Consider the following 26779-nt stretch of genomic DNA (forward strand, 5'->3'; position numbering starts at 1 on the left):
GAACACTGTCAGTCCCCTTTTACTAGAGCTGACCGTGCATGCTCTACCCCCAAACAAACAACACATGAATCGCGTGAATCGAGTGCAGGGAGGAACACACGATCCACAGATGTTTGCTCCCCATACTCCTGTCTATATATATATGCTTGTGGTTGTGGACTGCATTGATGCTCAACATATCTACCTCCTCGGAGATAGACTGCTGAAACACCGGGCTCTCTAACCAGGGCGGAAGAAGCCGCGGCGCGGGCTTCCGAACCAGAGAGAGAGCGCGCTGGATCCCCCGGGAAAAGGCAGAGAAAAGGCGGAGCCCGTCTCTAACCCCTCCGCGAGATCCATTTGCGAACCCCACAATACCAGCTTCTGTGCTGCCTCGGCAACACAGGGCCGGTACTGCGAGGAACGCGAGCCTGAACACCCTCCTCAAAGAGTGACAAGCCTCGAGCGCTGACAGATCATGCTCCGTTCCAAACAAACAACACATACATCGTGTGTATCCCCACCCGTAAAGAAAGAGGGCAGGGAGAAACACACGATCTAAGGTTGTTTGTTCGCCATAATATCTTATTGCTTTTGACTGATATAGAGACAGACAACAATAAATAAAACAGACAGTATAACACAGAGCGCTTGCTGAGGCACAGAAGCTAGCGCGGTTCTAAACCGGATGTCCTTTATCCTTTCCTGGTCGTCACGTCACCCGCCCGTGACGCCCACTCTCGCCATTGGACTAGTTGACATAGGTGCTTCAGACACAATCACGCAGGAGCGTTCCCAAAGCGTCATTGACGCATCGCGAGTTCCCTTGAAAGGGAACGTACTCGGTTACTAACGTAACCTCGGTTCTCTCTAGAAGAGGGAACGAGTACTGCGTATCTTGCCGTGCATGCACACGCTCTGGTTGCTTCGATGATGAAAAACCAGATAATAGCTGCCTGCGAGCGATATTTATAGGCCTAGACCACGCCCATTTCGGCGGGACGTGACGCAGCGGGCGCGAAGTGCCCTGATTGGGTCTGGCGTCACGCCAGGCCTCGCTCGATAGGCTGCTGCAGTTGCCGCAGAGCAGCCAATAGGCGCGCGAGCTGTCTCGCCTATGTCTGCATTGCTGCTGCAACGCGTTTTGCATTATTACAAAATTAAGGATAATTTTTGGCTTCAATATCTCGCGGAAAAGGATTTTCCCCTAGCGTAAGATATCTTACGCAGTACTCGTTCCCTCTTCTAGAGAGAACCGAGGTTACGTTAGTAACCGAGTACGTTTGCATGTATGGACCCTCATTATGCTACCGTGTTAGTGTGAGGCTATTTTGAGCCTTGTTAGTGGTATTAATTTGCGATTTACTTTTACTTACTCTGTGCCCCATATACTAGTGTTATGAGCTAATCTGTTTTTATAAATAAAACTCTTTACATTCGATTATCATGAAAACGCACCCCAGGGAACGATCGACTCGGTAACCATGTGTTAATTACCCCTAGGTTCATTTTTCACTGGATTTGTCCTTTAAAAGCTGCGTGGACCAGGACAGTTGTTCGGCTACCGGGCAATGTGGTTATAGTAAGTTACTTCTGCAGAAGTTGCGTGTTAAACGTGATGACATTATGCGGCTGCTGCAAGAACTCAACCAACAAAGGACACGTCGTAGATTCGTTAGGCGTACCCAGAGCCATATAGAGAGAGAGTTGCGACAACGGAAGTTCAAAATGCTTAGTTGTCACGTGATTCGCGTAGATCTCAGATAGTTCCAGGAAGTGCTACGGCGCCAATTCAAATCGATGGAGTTAGAGATCGTCCAGAGGAGCCTTAATGATGAGTGAAAAGGGTTGTAGATCTCTCAAATACTGGTAAAAACTGCTTTCAAGTATGGGTAGGTTGGTACACTTTCCATGTCAGGTGAATTTAAACATTTAGAAATGTTTACAGCTGAAACTTGTTTAAATTTCAAAAAGTCAAAGTTCACTACTCAAAAATATACATTACATCAGTTTTAATATATATAGATATACTTTTGCATTGATTTAGCACAATGGGATTTATAAATGTCTAATAAAATGCACGTCAAGCATGTTGTCTGTCATTTCCTCTATGTTGTTCTTGTGGTGTCTGACACAGAGAGGAGAAAATATGCTGAAACTGAAGGTGAGGGTACAGCGTCAGTGCAGGGAGTCTTCATGATCCACTGAATCCCTTTGAGCTTCTTGTGTTGAGAGAGATAAAGGAGACAAAAACGGGACAAATTATATACAGTAGTAGTATATATTACATGTTGTTGTATTTAGGGCCCGAGCACCGATGGTGTGAGGACCCTCTTGGAATTGCTCTGTTTATTATTATTAGGGCCCGAGCACCGATGGTGAGAGGACCCTATTGTTTTTGCTCTGTTTCTTCTTCTTCTTCTTCTTCTCCAAAGTGAATCGCTTTTTAGAGGGCCTTAACATGCTCGAAAACTCATGAAACTTTGCACACGCTTCAGAAGTGGTGAAAATTTACGTGTGATATGGTTTTCAAAATTGGGTGGGGCAAATTCTGTAAATTATTGCCCCCACATTTTGCCCCGGCTCTACGTTTCACGCACAGGTATGAAATTTGGTACATACATGTAATGACCCAATACCTACAAAAAAGTATCTTGGAGCATAGCCCTAAACACAACAGGAAGTGAGCTATTTTGAACTTCCTCCTAGATTTTGGGCATTTTTCGTAATTTCCTGATGTTGTACTTTAACGAACTCCTCCTACAGATTTCATCTGATCCTCTTCAAATTTGGTGAGTGTAATCTTAAGGCCTTTGCGACGTTAAATTGCGAAGATCTTGAGTTTTCGTCGAAGGGTGTGCCCTCGGCGGCCTGACAAATGTTCACCCAATTTCGGCCTTTTGGTGATATATGCATGATCAGATAAGTTCAATATTAATGTTGCTTGCAGTTCAGATGTTGCTAGGCAACCACAGACAGCCTGCAGTAACTTAGGCATACAATTTCCAATCTGCCCCAAACTTCACATGTTTGATAAGAGTCCTGTCCTGAACACATGACCATGCTCATATTTGGTTATAGCAATAGCGCCACCTGCTGGTAGCAGGAAGTGTGGAAAATACAAAACGTGCTCGAAAAATCATGAAACTTTGCACACGCTTCAGAAGTGGTGAAAATGTACGTGTGAAATGGTTTTCAAAATTGGGTGGGGCAAAATGGCTTAATTATTGCCCCTACATTTTGCCCCGGCTCTACGTTTCACGTACAGGTATGAAATTTGATACATACATGTAATGACCCAATACCTACAAAAAAGTATCTTGGAGCGTAGCCCTAAACACAACAGGAAGTCAGCTATTTTGAACTTCCTCTCAGATTTCGTGCAGTTTTTGCCATTTTCATGCCTCGTACTTTAACGAACTCCTCCTACAGTTTTAATCTGATCATCTTCAAATTTGGTGAGTGTAATCTTAAGGCCTTTGCGACGTTAAATTGCGAAGATCTTGAGTTTTCGTCGAAGGGCGGGTCCTCGGCGGCCTGACAAATTTCGATGTTTCGCCATGAAACAGGAAGTTGCTGAAACTCAGGCATGGAATGTCCAATCTGCCCCAAACTTCACACGTTTGATAAGCGTTCTGTCCTGAACACATGACCATGCTCATATTCAGTTACAGTCATAGCGCCACCTGCTGGCAACAGGAAGTGACATGTTTAACACTGTTGTGAACTCCTGATAACATATAAAAAAGTGCCAGCAAGTGCTAAGCATGCTAACAACATACTAGACACATGCTAAAACATGCTAGCAAACACTTAGCTAATTGCTAAAGCATGCTATTACTGCAATTAAATAGGAATTTGCTGTAACTCAGGCACGGAATGTCCAATCTGCCCCAAACGTCACACGTTTGATAAGAGTCATGGCCTGAACACATCTACATGAGAATATTCAGTTATAGTAATAGCGCCACCTACTGGTAACAGGAAGTGTCATGTTTAACACGTTGATGCCGTTCTAGCAACATGTTAAAAATACCATTGACTTCTAAACATGCTAGAAACATGTTAAAACATGCTAGCAATACTAAGCTAAGTGCTAAAGCATGCTAATATAATGAAACAGGATGTTGTTGTTACTCAAGAAGGCAATGTCCAATCTGCGCCAAACTTCACACTTTTGATAAGCGTTCTGTCTTGAACACATGACAATGCTCATATTCAGTTACAGTCATAGCGCACACACGTTGGAAAGAATGATACTTCTAAACGTAACACTAAACCGCCATTAGGCGACCGTCTTAATGAGCGAGTCATTGATTCATTCGTTCAAACGATTCGTTCGAATGACTGAGTCATTCATGATTGAGACAGATGTTTATGGATTGATCATTGAATCTTTGAGTCAACCGATTTGTTCTAAATGCTGAATCATTCAGTAATGAGAAAACAAGTTGCCGTGAGATGCGCGGCGGTTCTGCTGTGATCTTTGTTTAACTATTTTTGCTACTGAAACAGAACAAAAACAGTCAATATTGCATCTAAAATGTAAGTGACTTAATTATAACTGTTTATTAACCTGTTGTATGAAATCAATGTCACAGTTTCAATCGTGATTGTATTCAGGAAACAGTAGCCTACTCGTCAAGTGAGGTTGCTTAACTCTATCATAGGTTATAAAATATATAAAAACTCAATATTTGTAATTTTTATAGTCAGTATGTTGTTAACTGGGTTTCTTTTTTGTGTGCTGCGCTCATTTGTTTACGTTTCTCCTGGAGAAGCTGCACGAGCCTCAGCAGCGCAACCTTGTTACCATTGATCAGTAATACATTTATTATCAACTGTTGATTGCAACTTAAAATTAATGTAATAGAATTAGAATAATCTCTCGTTTTTTTGTGATTCCCAAGTAATTTTTTGTCATTGAGGTTCTAATCAGGCTACTCTGGTCGGGCAAGCTAAATTCTCTTTCAGGTAGGCCTATTGTATATATATAAATATATTAGGGATGTCAGTTAATCGACGTGTGACACCGCTGGGGGCTTTTAAATCGCTAACTTAAAGTAAAATACAGATGTCTGCACAGACTTGAATAATGGTGCTGAGTAGAGCGTCAAATGTAGAGCGAGCATTTTCAGTGAATTCCTATGGAAGTAGGAATTAACTAAAAAACGTTCACTCTGTTCTGCTCGTTCCTCGCCGTGGGCGCTCACAGTTATAAATGCATGTTTAGCCAACACTGTAAAACCCAACAAGTTAAGCTAACTCATTTCATTTGAGGAAACCGATTGCCTTAATTCAATTAAGTTTATAAAAAAACAATAGTTATGAGTACTCTGAACTTATTTTAATCGAGTCCACTAAAACAATAATACAAAGTCAAATTCAATAAGTTAAGCTAACTTATTACATTTGAGGACACCGATTGCCTTAATTCACTGTAAAAACAAACAAGTTAAGCTAACTAATTTCATTTGAGGAAACCGATTGCCTCAATTCAATTAAGTTTATAAAAACAATAGTTATGAGTACTCTGAACTTATTTCAGTTGAGTTTACTAAAAGTAGATATACATTGCAGTCAATAAATTAAGTGATTAATTAAGTGATTATTGAGCATTAGTGATTAACACCTGCTGTTAACGAGCAGAATCAATGAAGGAAAGAGAAACACAAGAACTACAACTGACTTCCAACCACAGCCTTAGATGAAATCAACTCAAGATAAAAGACGTTTAAATCTCTAAAGATCTCAGCAGAGGAGGATTAAACCACTACACAAACAGCATTACCAGCTTGACTTATTACTAAACAGTTTGACTTTTGTCCTGCGTCTACAGAAGTTGTTATTGAGAATGAACAGAGGGTTAGATGATAATGATTTATTGAGTTTCATTTAAAGACACCATGATAGTGATCAATGTTTGCTTTAGTTGGGCTCTTGACCCTTGACTTTATAACACCAGTTTTTCCTCTGGCTGCTGTAACTGAGTGTTTATTAAACACATTTGTTATGGCACATACGCCAAAAGAAAATATGAGCATGTGGTTGTGTTTAAATGATAAAAATCATCATTTAGTGACTTGATTCTCTGATCTTTTCCAGAGCCTAATCTCTGATTACACAGGTGATGTATTATTTGTATTATTCATTATAATAGAACTAATTCTGCTGTAAGGCTCATTGTTGTGACAATCAGATTTTAAACACCTCTATGGTATCATGCTGACTTACACAGTAGTCAAGAATCAGCATATGAATCTCAACAATGGTGACCATTAAAAATGATTTATGCTGCAATGCATGCTGGGAGCCATGGAAAAGTTTTGTATTATGCTAGTACCCAGCATGCATCATTTTTTAATGGTCACCATTGTTGAGATTCATATGCTGATTCTTGATGTCTGTGTGAGTCTTAGTCATGCAATACCTTTTCTGTGAAACTTTTTGTGCACAACTATTTGTAAAATCCTTCATATTATCTGTTGGTCACAACATGGCTAGCTCTGATGCTGTAGAATCACAGTTTTGAGTAAAACTAATATGTTGCCGTTTTAATCAGAGATCAGAATCTGAATGAAGTCAGTGAATCAAGTCACTAAATGATGATTGTCATCATCAGTCCTTCACCATCAACACTCAATCAGACTTTTCCTTGCCTTTTGTGCCATAACAAATATGTTTTACAAACACTCAATTATAGCAGCCAAAGAAAATCTTAAGTGCAAAAGTCAAGGGTCAAGAGCTCAACTAAAGCAAACGCTGACCTCCATCATGGTGACCTTAAATGAAACTCAAATCATCAACTTCTAAACCTTTGTTAATTCTAATAAGAACTTCTGTAGATGAATGGCAGTAATAAAGTCAAACTGGTTAGTAATAAGTGAAGCTGGTAATGCTGTTTGTGGAGTTGTTTAATCCTCCTCTGCTGAGATCTTGAGATATTTAATGTCTTCTTTTATCTCCAGTTTATTTTGCTGTGGCTGGAAGTCAGTTGTAGTTCTTGTGTTTCTCTTTCCTTCAGTGATTCTGCTTGTTAACAGCAGGTGTTCATCACTAATGCTCAATCATCACTTAATGAATCACTTAATTATACAATTATCATTCTGGGATCTAGAAATGTTCTATAACTCATTCAGTTTGAGTTCTGTTTCAGTCATTCAAGTTTCGGTAGTATTTGAGTGCTGTGAACTCAATTGTATTTAGTTAATATTACTGTTAGGTTTTACAGTGAAGAGCTTTTAGTTTAATTTTAAAATGAACGCCATTTCGGGGGGTGGATTGCTTGAATTTATTTTACAAAAGCACCATGTTGTGTTTTATTGCGAGTGTACATAAATATAAGTAAACACTTTGCAGTTTGAATGATATCCTGTATGAACAAAATGATGTGCCAATTATGTTTTTATGTGTCTACTGTTAAATCACACACACATTCCAGCATTGCAAACTTGACATCGCAGCCTGTTCATTATAGCCTTAATAAAACATAATAAAATAGTAAACCTAACATATACGCACTGCTCTGTTTAAATAGTCAGTAGTACAATTCGTACATTAACAGTAAGCACTGCTCCACTGTGATTTTTCCAAGCACATTTTTGCACGTGTGAAGAGGATGATTTTTTCCCGTCGATATTGGAAACCGAGTGAAGTACAAAGCCTATAATAAAGAATAGTTTAGCATCCAAATACATAACAACTGTTGAAACGTTTTGATTCTAATGATAGGGTTACGTGAGCCCAACACTTACTTTCGTTTTTATTTTTACATTCAATTTAAAGGATTTGTTGTGGAATATTTTGAGTGTATCATAAAATCAGAATAAGGTAAGACAAGTAATATTTTCTGTCTTTTATATACATATATATATACACATACACACATATATATATATATATATATATATATATATATATATATATATATGTATATATGTGTGTGTGTATGTATGTATATATATATATATATATATATGTAGCCTATGTATGTATGTATATATATATATATATATATATATATATATATATATATATATATATATATATATATATATATATATATAAATATAGCTGCGAGCAGCGATGAAGGGCCAAAGCCGGCGGCACCGCCACCCCGGTGCCTTTAGGTAACTAAAGGCACCGGGGTTGCGGTGCCACCGGCTTGGGCCCGCAATCGCTGCTCGCAGCTATATTTATTATTATTCTCCGCATTTAATTGCATTTTTGAGGGCCTAAACATGCTCGAAAACTCACGAAACTTTGCACACGCGTCAGAACTGGCGAAAATTTACATCTGATATAGGTTTCACAATTGGGCGGGGCAAAATGGCTCGATAGCGCCACCTATAAAAGTTCAACGGAGTGCGCCTCCCGCTATGTTCCACGTACGTGTACGAAATTCGGTACATACATGTAAGGACCTAATACCTACAAAAAAGTCTCTTGGAGCGTAGCCCTAAACACAACAGGAAGTCAGCCATTTTCAACTTCCTCACAGATTTTTGTGCAGTTTTTGCCATTTTCAGGCCTTGTACTTTAACGAACTCCTCCTACAGTTTTAATCTGATCATCTTCAAATTTGGTGAGTGTAATCTTAAGGCCTTTGCGACGTTAAATTGCGAAGATCTTGAGTTTTCATCGAAGGGCGGGTCCTCGGCGGCCTGACAAATTTTGATGTTTCGCCATGAAATAGGAAGTTGCTGTAACTCAGGCATGGAATGTCCAATCTGCCCCAAACTTCACACTTTTGATAAGTGTTCTGTCCTGAACACATGACCATGCTCATATTCAGTTACAGTCATAGCGCCACCTGCTGGCAACAGGAAGTGGCATGTTTAACACTGTTGTGGACTCCGAATAACATATAAAAAAGTGCCAGCAAGTGCTAAACATGCTAACAACATACTAGAAACATGCTAAAACATGCTAGCAAACACTTAGCTAAGTGCTAAAGCATGCTATTACTGCAATTAAATAGGAATTTGCTGTAACTCAGGCACGGAATGTCCAATCTGCCCCAAACTTCACACGTTTGATAAGAGTCATGGCCTGAACACATCTACATGAGAATATTCAGTTATAGTAATAGTGCCACCTACTGGTAACAGGAAGTGTCATGTTTAACACGTTGATGCCATTCTAGCAACATGTTAAAAATGCCATTGACTTCTAAACATGCTAGAAACATGTTAAAACATGCTAGCAATACTTAGCTAAGGGCTAAAGCATGGTAATTCAATGAAACAGGATGTTGTTGTTACTCAAAAAGGCAATGTCCAATCTGCGCCAAACTTCACACTTTTGATAAACGTTCTGTCCTGAACGCATGACCATGCTCATATTCAGTTACAGTCATAGCGCCACCTGCTGGCAACAGGAAGTGACATGTTAAACACTGTTGTGGACATATAAAAACATATAAAAACGTGCCAGCAAGTGCTAAACATGCTACTAGAAACATGCTAAAACATGCTAGCAAACACTTAGCTAAGTGCTAAAGCATGCTATTGCTGCAATTAAATAGGAATTTGCTGTAACACAGGCATGGAATGTCCAATCTGCCCCAAACTTCACACGTTTGATAAGAGTTATCTCCTGAACACAAGTCCATGCTCATATTCAGATATAGTCATAGCGCCGCCTGCTGGCAACAGGAGGTGACGTTTAACACTGTTCTGGACTCCTAATAACATAAAAAAAAGTGCCACCAACTGCTAAACATGTTAGCAACATACTTGAAACATGCTATCAAATACTTAGCTACTGTAAGTGTTGAAGCATGCTATTACTGCAATTAAATATGAATTTGCTGTAACTCAGGCATGCAATGTCCAATCTACCCCAAAATTAATATGTAATATGCTAGAAACATAATAAAATTAAAGCTGCAAGCAGCGATGAAAGGGCCCTCGCACCCGTGCCATCGTCACTCGTTGGCTTTAGGAAGACAGAGCATGGTTGGGCAATGTGCATTTAAGGAGGTATACAGTATATAGTAGTTGCTAGCATGTTTAGTATGTTTTTAGCATGCTTAGTACACAATAGGTATGTGGTTAGTACTGCATTACTGTGTTAACCAGTTCAGTTTCTGTTGGCAGTAGGTGGGGTTATATATCTGAATATTGCTTTGTAGATGTGTTCAGTGCAGGACTTTTATGAAGTATGTGAAGTTTGGGGCAGATTGGATATTGTATGTTTGAGTTACAACAACTTCCTTTAGCATTTCTAACATGCTTTAGAACTTAGCTATGTGTTTCTAGCATGTTTCTTGCATGTTACATATTAAGTTTGGGGCAGATTGGACATTCCATGCCTGTGTTACAGCAAATTCCTATTTAATTGCAGCAATAGCATGCTTTAGCAATTAGCTAAGTGTTTGCTAGCATGTTTTAGCATGTTTCTAGAATGTTGTTAGCATGTTTAGCACTTGCTGGCACTTTTTTATATGTTATTAGGAGTCCACAACAGTGTTTAACATGTCACTTCCTGTTGCCAGCAGGTGGCGCTTTGACTGTAACTGAATATGAGCATTGTAATGTGTTCAAGACAGAACGCTTATCAAAAGTGTGAAGTTTGGCGCAGATTGGACATTGCCTTCTTGAGTAACAACAACATCCTGTTTCATTATATTAGCATGCTTTAGCACTTAGCTTAGTATTGCTAGCATGTTTTAACATGTTTCTAGCATGTTTAGAAGTCAATGGTATTTTTAACATGTTGCTAGAACGGCATCAACGTGTTAAACATGACACTTCCTGTTACCAGTAGGTGGCGCTATTACTATAACTGAATATTCTCATGTAGATGTGTTCAGGCCATGACTCTTATCAAACGTGTGAAGTTTGGGGCAGACTGGACATTCCGTGCCTGTGTTACAGCAAATTCCTATTTAATTGCAGTATTAGCATGCTTTAGCACTAAGCTAAGTGTTTGCTAGCATGTTTTAACATGTTTCTAGTATGTTGTTAGCATGTTTAACACATGCTGGAACTTTTTTATATGTTATTAGGAGTCCACAACAGTGTTTAACATGTCACTTCCTGTTGCCAGCAGGTGGCGCTATGACTGTAACTGAATATGAGCATGGTCATGTGTTCAGGACAGAACGCTTATCAAACGTGTGAAGTTTGGCGCAGATTGGACATTGCCTTCTTGAGTAACAACAACATCCTGTTTCATTGAATTAACATGCTTTAGCACTTAGCTAAGTTTTGCTAGCATGTTTTAACATGTTTCTAGCATGTTTAGAAGTCAATGGCATTTTTAACATGTTGCTAGAACGGCATCAACGTGTTAAACATGACACTTCCTGTTACCAGTAGGTGGCGCTATTACTATAACTGAATATTCTCATGTAGATGTGTTCAGGCCATGACTCTTATCAAATGTGTGACGTTTGGGGCAGATTAGACATTCCGTGCCTGAGTTACAGCAAATTCCTATTTAATTGCAGTAATAGCATGCTTTAGCAATTAGCTAAGTGTTTGCTAGCATGTTTTAGCATGTATCTAGTATGTTGTTAGCATGCTTAGCACTTGCTGGCACTTTTTTATATGTTATCAGGAGTTCACAACAATGTTAAACATGTCACTTCCTGTTGCCAGCAGGTGGCGCTATGACTGTAACTGAATATGAGCATGGTCATGTGTTCAGGACAGAACGCTTATCAAACGTGTGAAGTTTGGGGCAGATTGGACATTCCATGCCTGAGTTTCAGCAACTTCCTGTTTCATGGCGAAACATCGAAATTTGTCAGGCCGCCGAGGACCCGCCCTTCGACGAAAACTCAAGATCTTCGCAATTTAACGTCGCAAAGGCCTTAAGATTACACTCACCAAATTTGAAGATGATCAGATTAAAACTGTAGGAGGAGTTCGTTAAAGTATGAGGCATGAAAATGGCAAAAACTGCACAAAAATCTGAGAGGAAGTTGAAAATGGCTGACTTCCTGTTGTGTTTAGGGCTACGCTCCAAGAGACTTTTTTGTAGGTATTAGGTCCTTACATGTATGTACCGAATTTCGTAAACGTACGTGGAACATAGCGGGAGGCGCACTCCGTTGAACTTTTATAGGTGGCGCTATCGAGCCATTTTGCCCCGCCCAATTCTGAAACCTATATCAGATGTAAATTTTCGCCAGTTCTGACACGTGTGCAAAGTTTCGTGAGTTTTCGAGCATGTTTAGGCCCTCAAAAATGCGATTAAATGCGGAGAAGAATAATAATAATTAAAGCTGCAAGCAGCGATGAAAGGGCCCTCGCACCCGTGCCATCGTCACTCGTTGGCTTTAGGAAGACAGAGCATGGTTGGGCAATGTGCATTTAAGGAGGTATACAGTATATAGTAGTTGCTAGCATGTTTAGTATGTTTTTAGCATGCTTAGTACACAATAGGTATGTGGTTAGTACTGCATTACTGTGTTAACCAGTTCAGTTTCTGTTGGCAGTAGGTGGGGTTATATATCTGAATATTGCTTTGTAGATGTGTTCAGTGCAGGACTTTTATCAAGTATGTGAAGTTTGGGGCAGATTGGATATTGTATGTTTGAGTTACAGCAAATTCATATTTAATTGTAGTAATAGTATGGTTTAGTACTTATAGTGTTTACTAGTATGTTTTAGCATGTTTCTAGTATGTTGGTAGGATGTTAAGCACCTACTGGCATTTTTTTTTATATGTTATTAGGAGTCCACAACAGTGTTTAACATGTCACTTCCTGTTGCCAGCAGGTGGCGCATTGACTGTAACTGAATATGAGCATTGTCATGTGTTCAAGACAGAACGCTTATCAAAAGTGTGAAGTTTGGCGCAGATTGGACATTGCCTTCTTGAGTAACAACAACATCCTGTTTCATTATATTAGCATGCTTTAGCACTTAGCTTAGTATTGCTAGCATGTTTTAACATGTTTCTAGCATGTTTAGAAGTCAATGGTATTTTTAACATGTTGCTAGAACGGCATCAACGTGTTAAACATGACACTTCCTGTTACCAGTAGGTGGCACTATTACTATAACTGAATATTCTCATGTAGATGTGTTCAGGCCATGACTCTTATCAAACGTGTGAAGTTTGGGGCAGACTGGACATTCCGTGCCTGTGTTACAGCAAATTCCTATTTAATTGCAGTATTAGCATGCTTTAGCACTAAGCTAAGTGTTTGCTAGCATTTTTTAACATGTTTCTAGTATGTTGTTAGCATGTTTAGCACATGCTGGAACTTTTTTATATGTTATTAGGAGTCCACAACAGTGTTTAACATGTCACTTCCTGTTGCCAGCAGGTGGCGCTATGACTGTAACTGAATATGAGCATGGTCATGTGTTCAGGACAGAACGCTTATCAAAAGAGTGAAGTTTGGCGCAGATTGGACATTGCCTTCTTGAGTAACAACAACATCCTGTTTCATTGAATTAACATGCTTTAGCACTTAGCTAAGTTTTGCTAGCATGTTTTAACATGTTTCTAGCATGTTTAGAAGTCAATGGCATTTTTAACATGTTGCTAGAACGGCATCAACGTGTTAAACATGACACTTCCTGTTACCAGTAGGTGGCGCTATTACTATAACTGAATATTCTCATGTAGATGTGTTCAGGCCATGACTCTTATCAAACGTGTGACGTTTGGGGCAGACTGGACATTCCGTGCCTGTGTTTCAGCAAATTCCTATTTAATTGCAGTATTAGCATGCTTAAGCACTAAGCTAAGTGTTTGCTAGCATGTTTTAACATGTTTCTAGTATGTTGTTAGCATGTTTAGCACATGCTGGAACTTTTTTATATGTTATTAGGAGTCCACAACAGTGTTTAACATGTCACTTCCTGTTGCCAGCAGGTGGCGCTATGACTGTAACTGAATATGAGCATGGTCATGTGTCCAGGACAGAACGCTTATCAAAAGTGTGAAGTTTGGCGCAGATTGGACATTGCCTTCTTGAGTAACAACAACATCCTGTTTCATTGAATTAGCATGCTTTAGCACTTAGCTAAGTATTGCTAGCATGTTTTAACATGTTTCTAGCATGTTTAGAAGTCAATGGCATTTTTAACATGTTGCTAGAATGGCATCAACGTGTTAAACATGACACTTCCTGTTACCAGTAGGTGGCGCTATTACTATAACTGAATATTCTCATGTAGATGTGTTCAGGACAGAACGATTATCAAAAGTGTGAAGTTTGGGGCAGATTGGACATTCCATGCCTGAGTTACAGCAAATTCCTATTTAATTGCAAAAATAGCATGCTTTAGCACTTAGCTAAGAGTTTGCTAGCATGTTTTAGCATGCTTCTAGTATGTTGTTAGCATGTTTAGCACTTGCTGGCACTTTTTTATATGTTATTAGGAGTCCATAACAGTGTTAAACATGTCACTTCCTGTTGCCAGCAGGTGGCGCTATGACTATAACTGAATATGAGCATGGTCATGTGTTCAGGACAGAACGCTTATCAAACGTGTGAAGTTCGGGGCAGATTGGACATTCCATGCCTGAGTTACAGCAACTTCCTGTTTCATGGCGAAACATCGAAATTTGTCAGGCCGCCGAGGACCCGCCCTTCGACGAAAACTCAAGATCTTCGCAATTTAACGTCGCAAAGGCCTTAAGATTACACTCACCAAATTTGAAGATGATCAGATTAAAACTGTAGGAGGAGTTCGTTAAAGTACGAGGCATGAAAATGGCAAAAACTGCACAAAAATCTGAGAGGAAGTTCAAAATGGCTGACTTCCTGTTGTGTTTAGGGCTATGCTCCAAGAGACTTTTTTGTAGGTATTAGGTGATTACATGTATGTACCGAATTTCGTGCACGTACGTGGAACGTTGCGGGAGGCGCACTCCGTTGAACTTTTATAGGTGGCGCTATCGAGCCATTTTGCCCCGTCCAATTCTGAAACCTATATCAGATGTAAATTTTCGCCAGTTCTGACGCGTGTGCAAAGTTTTGTGAGTTTTCGAGCATGTTTAGGCCCTCAAAAATGCAATTAAATGCGGAGAAGAATAATAATAATAAACAGAGCAATTCCAAGAGGGTCCTCACACCATCGGTGCTCGGGCCCTAATAATAATAATAAACAGAGCAATTCCAAGAGGGTCCTCACACCATCGGTGCTCGGGCCCTAAAAATGCTAGAAATGCTAAAGGAAGTTGTTGTAACTCAAGCATACAATGTCCAATCTGCCCCAAACTTCACATGTTTGATAAAGTCCTGCACTGAACACATCTACATAGCGATATTCCGATATAGACGTAACCCCACCTACTGGCAACATAAACTGACATGGTTAACACAGTAATGTAGTACTAACCACATAACTAGTGTATACTAAGCATGCTAGAAACATACTAAACATGCTAGCAACTACTATATATACCTCCTTAAATGCACATTGCCCAACCATGCTCTGTCTTCCTAAAGCCACCGAGTGACGATGGCACTAGTGCGAGGGCCCTTTCATCGCTGCTTGCAGCTTTAATTAGTATTATTCCCCATTAAGTCTAGTGTGATTTGTTTTTTAAAATGGCTTGCTACTTTTAAGCATTGTTTTTAATCTCACAAATAAACTTCCATTTCCCTTTCCCATCAATCCAAAAATCAGCTGAGCTGAAATATAATATAGACAGCCTAATAGTCAACAGAAACACAATGTCTAAAAAACTCCACCCATACGTTTTTGTTACTCAAAAATGCAATCTAAAATAATGATTTTTTTGTTGTTGTTATTGCACATTTAATGAGGAATGAAACGGATATTCTTATTTTATCACTTCCACATATCACACTCCCCAATGTTATATTTAACCCCTGTTTAGAAGCATTTCCCTCTTATTACACAACAAAGGATAAAACTGCATTAATATAACGGTTTTAACCATTAATAGGCTGTTCGTGGTTTGTTATGCGCTACTAACTATCCAATGACCTATCTTTTATCTGATAACGTTCCCTAAAACTACAAATTTAGAGAGCAATAATCAACTAGCATGCTTTAATACAAGTTAATTTGATTCAGATGTACTGATAATATACAATCGTATTCTTTAAACGTCTTACCTTTTATAAAAGTCCATCACAAACGGTCTGTTCTACCGCGCTGCTGCTACTTCCGGGAACTATTGAGGGGCTCCACGAGCCGCCATTGCTGTAAAAAAGCGTTCCATTGTTGTCAATGGAGTTGTCGCAACTCTCTCTCTATATGGCTCTGGGCGTACCTATCACTCCATGGGACCGAACTATCTTTGGCACGTTGATGGGTACGATTTTCTACCCTCGGTACTTCCATAGACAAGGGTACTTCCAGTATCACTTGATTCCGGTTCTGGCTTGATTGACAGGTGTCTCGTCCATTCAGCGATAAGGATGTAATTCTCAAAATATACCTACCTTTTCCGTTTTGTATGAGTTGTCGGTGTGTTTTCTGAATTGTCGTTTTGTTTTTTTCTGAATTGTTATTTTGTTTTCTAAATTGTCGTTGTGTTTTCTGAATTGTTTTTTTTTTTTTGTAATTGTGATTTGTTTTGCACCTCTCGGCCACCTTAATGCCAGCATCTTGCGCATCAAAACAAACTTGTCCTTCCATCACGGTTGAACTCGCACTCGCACTTAAAATATATTTAAGAGGATTACTTGCCATGGCAACAAATGGCTGTTGCATGGAAGAATACCGCAGTTACATACATCCCAATTGGTACATTTTCGGCAGTATATGGACCTGTGGTATTCCCCATATGTGGTCAGTAATGCTCCTGGATTCGTCTGAAGATCTGTGGTGTATACAGGCATTTACTGGTCCGTATACACCTCTTTTCATGCAGTGTGTGTTCTTTAAATATACGTGCAGTGTCAATGTCAACATGTACACACACAGTAAGTAAATTGTATAATTGTTTTCTTTAACTAGATTGTAGTTAAAGCTACAATATGTCATTTTTTTGCTGCTAGGTGTCACTAACCTCTTACAAGACAAAGGCATTGATGACGCAGTGATAAGCGGAATCATGGAAATTGCCGTCAGCTGATGGATCTAATAAGTTTATGGATGAGTGAAAACATTTGTTTTTTAACATGACTGTGGTAAAACAGGGTGTGATGGCTAATGAGAGACAGATATCAGTGTGTTGAAAGTTATAATGTTATTCTTTGTGTTAGTTTGTTGGCTATATGAGACTAGCAGTAAGCTAGATCAACATTCATCATGTTATATAAGTATATAATAGCTATATAATAGCTATAATGCTCACCTGTCTAATAAAGCACATGCAAGAGCGGCATCTCTGTCAAGTCGTGAAGCTCTGTCAAGTCGAAGTTTGCCACGAAGCTCTCGGCATCTCGAAAACGCCACGCCAATATTGATCCTCGTTTTATTTCTCCTTTTGTCCCAAAGTCTGCTTGCCATGGTCCATAATGTTTGAACGAAATAACAACAGTGTGAGGCTAAACATTAAGCAGTTGTCCACATCTGCCGCAATGGTTACTTTGGCAGTACAAGTGGAAATCAGGGATAATGCTCATATCACGTCATTGACAGGCGACAAGTGACGGGCACTATTTAAGATTGTGAATTTCTCTGAATTTACGAATTCTTGGAAACATTTAGGATAATGTAAGTACATAATTGAAAGAAATATATAACACTGGGCAAGTGTTTTTTGGATATTTTGAGACAAAATTCTTACATATTGTACCTTTAAAGACACCTAATAGGCTAATTTATAGAGTTGTTCTATTTTGTATTGACATTTAAAGTAGTATGAGGAGTAATACTTTATAATAAAACCACAAGCTTAAATCATTTAACTTGTGTCATGTTTTTCTATTTAAAGTTTTCTGCAACCAATGTACAATTTAAGTTATATGAAATGAACTGCAGTTTCAACTGCTGAGTTGCATTTCTTTATAAATTTAGCTTCTTTATAAATGTGGTCCAAACGCTCAGTTTTTGTCAACACCCTTGGTATTACATCTGAAATTGTATTGGTTTATTTTCAAATAGTTGTGTTAACACGCCTGCTATTATTTCAGACCAGGTTCAGTCACATTCCCTAACATGTTGGAACAGGAATGCAAAATGATGGGAGGACTGTTCAACTGACAGCTCAGGTTTTGTTATTGACTGTTATTCATAAATTCAAATAATAACTTACAGTTCCAAAATCTGGTCTCTGTTATCATCTGTAGGTGCAATTAGATTTTTATTGGTTTGGTTTTGCAGTGTGAGTAATGCACCCAGCACAACCGCAAATACTGTTCATCATTAGCTTTGACAGAAATTTTCCTGAATGTCTATTTGCATTTCTTCATCTGTCCATCCCTCTGTCCCTCCCTCCCTCTCTCGCTCACTCTCACAAGGCTTCGTATTTCTCAGTTTCTTGTTTCTCTCTCTCCCGAATATTCATTTTGTGTTTATATCTTGACGCCTTTATACACATGGCATGTGATGACTCTTATACCGTCCTCATCATCCCTCTCCAGAGCAGCCTCTACAGCCCTGATGCTCTGCACTGCTTCCACTGGGTAAGTGGAATGTTCCTCAGATGGGATGGGACAGTTCATAAAAGGGAGCAAATCATATAAATCCTCCTCTTGGAAAAAGCAGGACAGTCTATTGTGATTAAACTTAAAAATGAAAGATTGCAAAGACAAATGTTGAATGTGAATTTGTCAAAGTCTTGTCTGAAATTTGCAGTCTGAAGGTTTAAGACCTATGTAGTTTGCATACTTGGGCAGGTTGAAACGAGGTTAGAAGGTTAGATGGCTTAGACAAAATGAGAACTATGTAGGCCATGTACTGTATTTTAAATGCTTGCCAAGGTGTTTTCCGTTGTTGCTAAGCATGTCTTTGATGGTTGCTGAGGTGTTTTGGTTGCTAGGGCATTGCTAAGTGGTTGCATTGCAGTTGTTAAGATGTTTGGTTGCCAGACGTAATATGTTCTGGATAATTGCTAACGGTAGCTAAGGTTCTAAGTGGCTGCAAGGCAACTGCTAGTCTCAGCCTCAGATGTCTGAGGCACACACAAAATTGTAAACACTTCAGGGCTGCGTCCAAAAGCTTAAAGGGATATCACCCAAAAATGAAAAATAGCCCATGTTTTCCACTTCTGATGTCAATCTAGCAAGAAATTACTGTTGTAGTAATTCAATATTTGCTTAGTTTTCATCAAAGCTCACTCTATTTTGCTGTAGATCAAAACTCTTACGCTGCCTCAGAAGTCTGTCTGAAATCAGTTTTGTGAGGTACCTTTGTGCGCAAACGCTGCATGCAAAGTCATTGCCTGATAAGCCTGCCTGAGTTTCGGACGCAGCCCTGGAGTTTTGAAGTCGTGACCTGATTGGTTAAATTCCACAGGATTTCCATAAGACGTGTGTGCCGTAGCGTTTGCGCACGAAGGTACCTTACAAAACTGATTTCAGACAGACTTCTGAGGCAGCGTAAGAGTTCTTTAACAGTCCGTTAGGAAACAAAGATGTGACTCTCATGGAATAAAAAAGCTGTCATGTTTACAAGCTGTGACAATGAACGTTTATCATGGTCAACTAAACATTGGATTTTCATATGTGAAGTTCATGACATAGACTCTGTAAAAGACGTCCAGAAATTTTACACAGCTGTCTGTTATAGTAGGAAAATCAACTTTACATTTTCAGACTGTGAAACAAAACAAACTGTGATTTGTGGTTATACATGTCAGTCAGACGTGAAGGTCTGGCTACGCAAGACTAGAGAACTGCTAGGGAATTGCTAAGCAGTTGTTAAGGCAGGGTGACTAATCTCAAATAAAATTGTAAATTAGATTCAAAAGTGTCATTTCCTCCCCAGTGTAGGGTTGGGGATGTCAGTGACAAGGATAAAAAGAAATTAGGAACTATGTTTTTTAACAGCTACGTCCCCTGTCCTGTCCCCAGATAGCAAAAAATATCGGCACGGCTTCTTTTTGCCGCCAGCCCCAAGCTGTCGGCTATAGGTGCGGCCCGCTGGCGGCGATGAAACGTTTGCCGCCGAATACGTCACTCCCATTTCTTGCGAGATGCCGCCGGCGAACAGCCGCCGGGCCGCCGACTTCATTCTCTCTGGCGGTTGCCGCCGTCTAAATGAACCGCGGCCGGCTGGCGGCAAGCCGCTTTGAAATCGACCAGCCATGAGTGAAACTGACAGCATCTTAACTACTTTTCACATTTAAAGCGATTATAATTATTATGTGAATTATATCCATTTTTGTTGTTGCTCCAAAGCCATTAGGGGTTATAACAGATTTGACTCTGATTCCATGATAAGGTTTAGGAAATTACATTTAAATTACTTTGAAACTCTGAAGCGATAATATGTAAAATATATAGAATTATTTTATTCACTTAAGGTGACAATTCTTTACATTTCTTTGATTTATGCACAATTTGAGATGCACCAATAGACCAAAAAGAATTCCTTTTGTAAAACTTACTTGGCAATAAATATCTTTCTGATTCTGATTAGTTTTTAAAATAAATATTTAATTCATGGTATGAACAATTTAGCAGAATAAATGGATGAAGTTAGATTTTTCACCAATGCTTGAAATCAGTGAACAGTGAAAGACATCTGCAACTTGGCCAAAATCTTGGGTTTGCTTTATATTTTTTTTTATTAATTTGCAACCATGGTAATGTCTATGAGAAACATGAAAATCCCTGTTTTGACCTGAAGGATAAAGTGAAATATTTATAAATATTTTGTCTCTCTGTCACTCCAGGAAATTGTGGTTATGTCTTTCATTGTTTTACAAGCTCAAGTTTTTATTTATTTTACCTTTTACATGTATAAGGAATTACTTTGCAGTTTGCAATTGCGAGTTTTGCGACCTGTACAAATGTTTAAGAAAGTGTTAAAGCACAAACAGAGAAGTACCTCCACCGGTCGAGAGGGGCAGCACCTAAAAAACTGAAGCAGATTTACTCGTCTTGTCACACGGTTTCAGTATTTGGAGAGAGGGAAGATACGATCTTTTAAGTAAGTACATTTTTCCTTTTTGTTTAACGCAATATTACTATGTTCATTTTTGACATTGTTTTTAGTTCTTCTTCTTAAAATCTGTTCTTGCCTAACGTAACTAGTCAAGCTAAAGTAAGTTAGCCTTGTTTGCAAAGTTTCCGCCATGTTTCCGCCATAGCTAGGCTAACGTTACTTAGTTTCTTCCTGGCGTTGAGTTTTTTTCTTCTTCTAAGTATGTTTAACTGTTATGTATGTTTATACAAGTGTGAGTACATGTGGTTTAAGATAGTATTGGTCAGTCGAATTAACTAACGTTACAGTTCCTGAACTACGGTGGGAATGGTAACGTTAGCAAAATCTTCACGACAAGACTGATCAGTATAACTTGTGTTGTTTTCTAACTAAACATAATTATGCTGCTAGTCTAGATTAGAGTGTTCGCTACCACACTGAGTTCAAGCATGTTCTAACGTTACATGTTAAATTAAATGTATCTAGCTACAGTAGGTAGCCAAACTTTACATCTAGAAAGAGTAGTTTAACTTTTGGTGTTTTCTTACAAAAATAACAATGTATATAGGTTGTTTATATGATTTTGTTTGTCTGAACATGGTTTTCTGTTGATCCACTTGTGAAAATTACTGCTTTTTCGAAGGGGTGAGCATTTTAATGTTGTTGATTTTGCCTGAAATTTGTTTTATCAAAAAGTATACTTTATGCTAATGTGTTTTCTATTTTAGATGCTTCACATTGTTCAGTTTATCAACAAGGAGGATCTGCCATTTGCAGTGGTTCCGCAAGCGTGGCTCAGCGAAGGGCATGTGCCACTGGCCCCCATTTAACCTCCGCAAAAAAGACAAAGGAACAATTTAGCCATCCGCTGCACACCTCCACACAGCACCTGGGAGAAACATCATTTTAAGTTCATGAAGGGAGCAGGTAAATGGGTCTGACTTGTACATTTGATTTTCCTTTATTTCATCTGTGTAATTTATTTGTCTGTTTATTGTGGATAACAGAATCTTTCATTCATTATTATTATTATTATTATTATCATCAAATTTCTGTTTCCTCTTTCTCAGAACCAGGTTTCTCCCCAGTAATCCAGAATCCGCCAAGAGTTTGAGTACAAGTAAGTGATGTTATTTGTGAAGTTTTTTTGTCTTGGAAACTATTGCTTCTATTTAAAGTTGGCATGAACCGGAAGTTACAAACGACTTTTCTCCAGTGTTGTGACGTATTTCCAAGTGAAAGGGAATATTGAATAGAGGAGCAGAGTTTTACTCTAGCGCTCTTCCTCTCCATCTTTGCTAATAGCAGACTAATGGTTTGAGGGAGTTGCCACGCCCTCACGCCATTGCACATGACCGGAAGAGAAGTCGTTTCGAGGGGGGAGGGAAGGGTAACGTATTTGATTAAAGATTATAAGGGTACATGAATAAAAAATGAAGTGCACAGATTAATCATTTACATAAACACTACAATATTACATATAAAAATACAAATTGTAAAATTTTATTTCATGCTGACTTTAAGATGATGAATCCTTTAATCATAATCTGTTTTTCACTAGGACACTTGATGGGATTCGCAGCAGCAGTTTCTGGATGAAAGGTGTTGAGGTGTGTTGTACATTTCATTAGCTTTGCACAGTTCAATTATTGTTTCATTACTCAATATGCAATACTCTGCATTGAAATGAAAGCTGTTATGTTTGCTCCCCCAGCTCATCAAGTATTAAGCTTTACACCCCCGGCAGCAAATTTACCCTGGCAGCATATGGGTGAAAACTCTGGAGGTATGTAATACATTGCGCTTAACTAAGTGTTACATTTAAGTCCAATTCATTAAATGTATGCAATAACTTCAAACATATTTTTACATGTCAATGATTATCAATAGGAGGGAGAAAGTCATTGCTCTATTGTTGGCCCTTGTACTCCAATGGCATCTCGTGTCAAGCATGAAGTTTTCAGCTGTGAAGGTATATTCTAACCCTATGTCTTAATGTCCAGTGTTTTAACAGTATTGCAAATAGTGCCTTTAGTTGTTTGTTTTATTTTATTTTTTAAATGTAGAACCAAGCCCTGAGGGAAAGCAATGCACGAGCAGGTGAGAACTTGCACTGTTTCTGAAATTGTACTTTTTGTGTGTGATGTAAGTCCAAAATGACCATATGCCTTTCATTTTGTAGCTTCGGATGACAGCGGCTTACTTCAAGAGCAGGTGAAGCAAGTTCAACAAACAATGTTGAAGACGTTTGCTTGCACTGGGAAATCAGGTACAACTTGCAAACAGCACCTGTGGTTGTTGGTTTAATTCCCACTGGGGCTACCTGTACATGTAGTAGACCTAGATATAAATGTCATAGTTTAGTAGTTGAGGGACCAGGACTGACTATTTTATTCTGGGAAACCCTGTAGGTGCAGATCAGACCCTTATGCTGTGACGTCTTGCAGAGTTTGGCGATGTTGTGTCTGTTGGAGTTATCCCTGTCAGGGGATCTGTTACTCCCCCTACACACCCAGGAAGATTTGCCGTGTCTTGACAACAGTTTGAAGCAGGATATAAAGCTCCAGGAACAATTTGTAAGTTTGCTGATTATAACGCCATAGAGTAATCTAAAAAGTAAAATTTAAGATTGTGTACTGCATATATTACAGTCTGAATCCTTAGCCTTTCACATTTTTTATTTATTTATGAGAAGCTTCAGAGAAATGTAATTTGTAACACTTTTTTGGATTTTCAGCTCGGTGTAGGGGATAAAGCATGTTTTAGAGACATGTTCCTTTAGACCATTGTTCAAAGTAAGTTGGATATTTTTTAAATTATATTTATGTAGATGTGTATGGCTTCATGCAATTTCAATGAAATGACAGATCTGTATTTTCTAAATTAGCCATCCGGAAGAACCTGGCAACCCAGGATGCCACTGATGAAGCGGTCTAGGTTAATGTTTCGCGTTACCTGAAAGGAGCATCTGACCGTGAAGGCAGAAAAAGGCACCGCACAGCTGAGAGGGACCCACAGCCGACCACTTAGGCTGACTACTGACACCCCAGAATCACTGACAACTGGAATCCTTTCTTTATCTTGCAGTCAGTAACATCAAGACCCCTAAAGAAGTCAGAAGTGTCACACTATACTCACTAACTGTGGAAATTACTTTCTTTTTTTTCTTTTTTCAAATAATGCTTGTAAGTCCTTGTGCCACATGGTCAGCATTGCAGCTATAATGGTCTATTCTACTCCAGAGCTTTACTATAAATTACTACCACTTAACCTATTGTTAGAAATGGCTTGTAAATGTGATGTCATACTTTGATTTATTTGGTATCCTGCACATTATTTCGTATCAAGTATTCTCTTTACTTGTCATAATGTTTACAGGTAATTTTTTTCACCCTAGAGCTGTCCTCTTTATATGAACAATTATTGTAAGAGTTGTAATTTGCTTGTAAGGCTGTTTTTTGTTTGTTTGTTTTTTTACCAAAATTTAATAAGAAACCTGCATGTTAGTATATTGATTTATTTATTTTTCTGTTATGTTTCAGTGATCTGACACATCTTGTTTAAATGACAGTTAATGTACTTTGAAATGTGGAATAAAAATGCCAAATGGATATTTGTCTGGTTGGAGCAATCATTATTCTTGATAAACTGCATGCTATAAATATTAAATATTATATATAGCCAGAATAAGCGGCGGCAGATCGCTCGAAAATAGCGCTTGCCTCCAGCGGGCCGCGGAAGGGCCGCCTTAAATAAAACGGCGGCGGGACGGCGGTTGGCCCGCGGGCCGGCCGCGGAACGAAGGCGGTAGGAAGGCGGCTGCCGCTTTTAAAAAGCGGCTGCCGCCGGCGGTGCGCCGTCCAACGTGTTTGCGATGTCGCCGTTCTGCCGCTTCTACTGCCGCCGGAGCGCCGACGGTGGGCCGCCGACTCATTGCTATCTGGGTCCAAGCTCACAGACAATCATGGGTCTACAAGACGACAGTAGTTGCAAAACAATGGCTCTTTATTCGCAAAACAACATAAATAACAGGAAGTGTGGATCTTCAGGAGGGGTTCATGCCAAAATAATAAACAAATTTAATCTGACTAAAGGGACTAACTTACCTATCACTTATCTATCAGAGAAAAATCCCAAATAAAATACGAGAGCCTTCCCTTACTCCTTGACTAACCAATAAACAGGAGAAAAAAAGATTCACAAAGAAAAGGGCAACCTCCTCCCAACACCTTCCGAAATAAATATTAGTTACAAAGAAACAAGGAAAAACCGCTACCACAACGCTACAGCAATAACTGGATGTCTAGGGCAGGAGATGGAGGACAGAACGCCAATGATAATCACTGCGGAGCACAACAAGAAGCTCTCCATAACTGCCATCTTTCCCAGCATTTAAGCTAGGGTGACCATACGTCCTGTTTAACCAGGACATATCTGGCCAGGATTTCGAGATCGCCCAAAATGCCCGGGATTCGGCTTTTGCTTTCTACAGTCACCATTCATTATGTTTACATTATTACGTTATTTGACACTGACACGTACGTGCCAGCTTTGCAGGTCATGCATTCTGATTCACACGGATCCCGATCGAGACGAAAACACAGGAATTTTCTTAGCAATGCTAGAACGCACATCAACCGATCACTTGTTTAGCGTTCATGTAAACACTACATTCAGATTAACCAATCGGAATTAATTCAGTACTACTGAATCAAAAGGTGTACATGTAAACAAAATGAATGGCGACGAGAAAGCAAAAGCCGAATCGCGGATATTTTGGGCGATCTCGAAATCCCGGCCGGACATGACCTGGAATATGGTCACCCTATTTAAGCACTACTCAACACAATCTCCCGCAGCTGATCCCAATTAAGCACTGTACAGAGGGAATGCTCACAAAACACAATATACATCACATCACCAAGAATGCAAATAAACAACAACAAAAAAAGAAAACTTTACGTCCAGGTATGTAAGAAAAGTACGAATTCTTGCTGAATTAAATATTAGTTTTACATAATACTTGCATATTTTCTGTATGCCGAGCAACTGTTTTTACTGACAAACAGGCAGGTTATCGACCAATGCAGTAATCTCAAAATGGCCAAATATTAGCTGATTATCAATATATCACAAACAATATATTCTCCAATATATGCTCTAGTCGTAATGCTTTATTCTGTCTTTTTAATGTGCCACCACACTTGCAGTTGATATTGTAGTGTGAGGTTAAATATTTATGCTCTTTTGCTAAATTAAGGTATTTCTTTCAGCTGAAGAGACTTAGAGATCTGGAAAGACAGAAGGACGTCCTGTGGGCTGGCCTACAGGTTGTGGAACAAATACAACTGTGGTACCAGAATCGCCTACAGCTGAATTTAAGAAGGCACATTAGCTTCAGCACGGGAGACTTGGAAGGAGAGGTACGTACCATCACAAAACACACCTGAGTAAAGCTGTCACACAAAAAAAGAAGTATAGGTTTAGGGTTAGGGTTAGAATAAGTTGACATGTAGTTGCAAAGTAACTGATAGTCAGTAGAGTGTCTGTTGGAGGACCATCACAATAAAGAGTTAGCAGATATTAAGTAGACAGTCTACTAATTATCTAATAATAGTTAGTTGACATGTAGTTACAAAGTTACTTAGTCAACATGATGTTCAAAAGGGAGCATCAAAACAAAGTGTTACCGAAATATACACGTAAAGGCCTGTTCTTGCTTCAAACCCTGCACATTTCTAAATCTCAACACCCTCTCTTGCTTTCTAGAAAATATATACAAATGCAATTTCAGTTTGGAAGCATAACAACTAAACATC

At 39.1% G+C, this 26779-nt stretch overlaps 1 protein-coding gene and 1 long non-coding RNA gene across 3 annotated transcripts in view; both read left to right on the forward strand.

Moving 5' to 3' along the window:
• Nucleotides 1-18315: 18315 nt before the first annotated feature.
• sapcd1 (suppressor APC domain containing 1) overlaps nt 18316-26779 on the forward strand; it is a 9881-nt gene continuing 1417 nt past the window's right edge. Inside the window, exons 1-2 of the mRNA XM_082168160.1 lie at nt 18316-18496; nt 26234-26383. Coding sequence (XP_082024286.1) covers nt 18410-18496; nt 26234-26383 — 237 coding nt within the window. The 5' untranslated portion in view covers nt 18316-18409. The remainder of the gene's footprint in view (nt 18497-26233; nt 26384-26779) is intronic.
• LOC309497315 lies at nt 19908-24571 on the forward strand. 2 transcript variants are annotated; one of them, XR_014205484.1, is made up of 11 exons: nt 19909-20966; nt 21689-21887; nt 22031-22080; nt 22522-22570; nt 22675-22746; nt 22851-22932; nt 23027-23060; nt 23143-23229; nt 23372-23536; nt 23698-23755; nt 23848-24571. It is a non-coding gene; the product is annotated as an uncharacterized lncRNA (long non-coding RNA). The 2 variants fall into 2 exon arrangements; XR_014205483.1 differs by having other exon boundaries at nt 19908-20966; nt 22522-22746.

The sequence above is a fragment of the Leuciscus leuciscus genome, assembly GCF_965113295.1.
Source record: "Leuciscus leuciscus genome assembly, chromosome: 4".
NCBI classification, from domain to species: domain Eukaryota; kingdom Metazoa; phylum Chordata; class Actinopteri; order Cypriniformes; family Leuciscidae; genus Leuciscus; species Leuciscus leuciscus.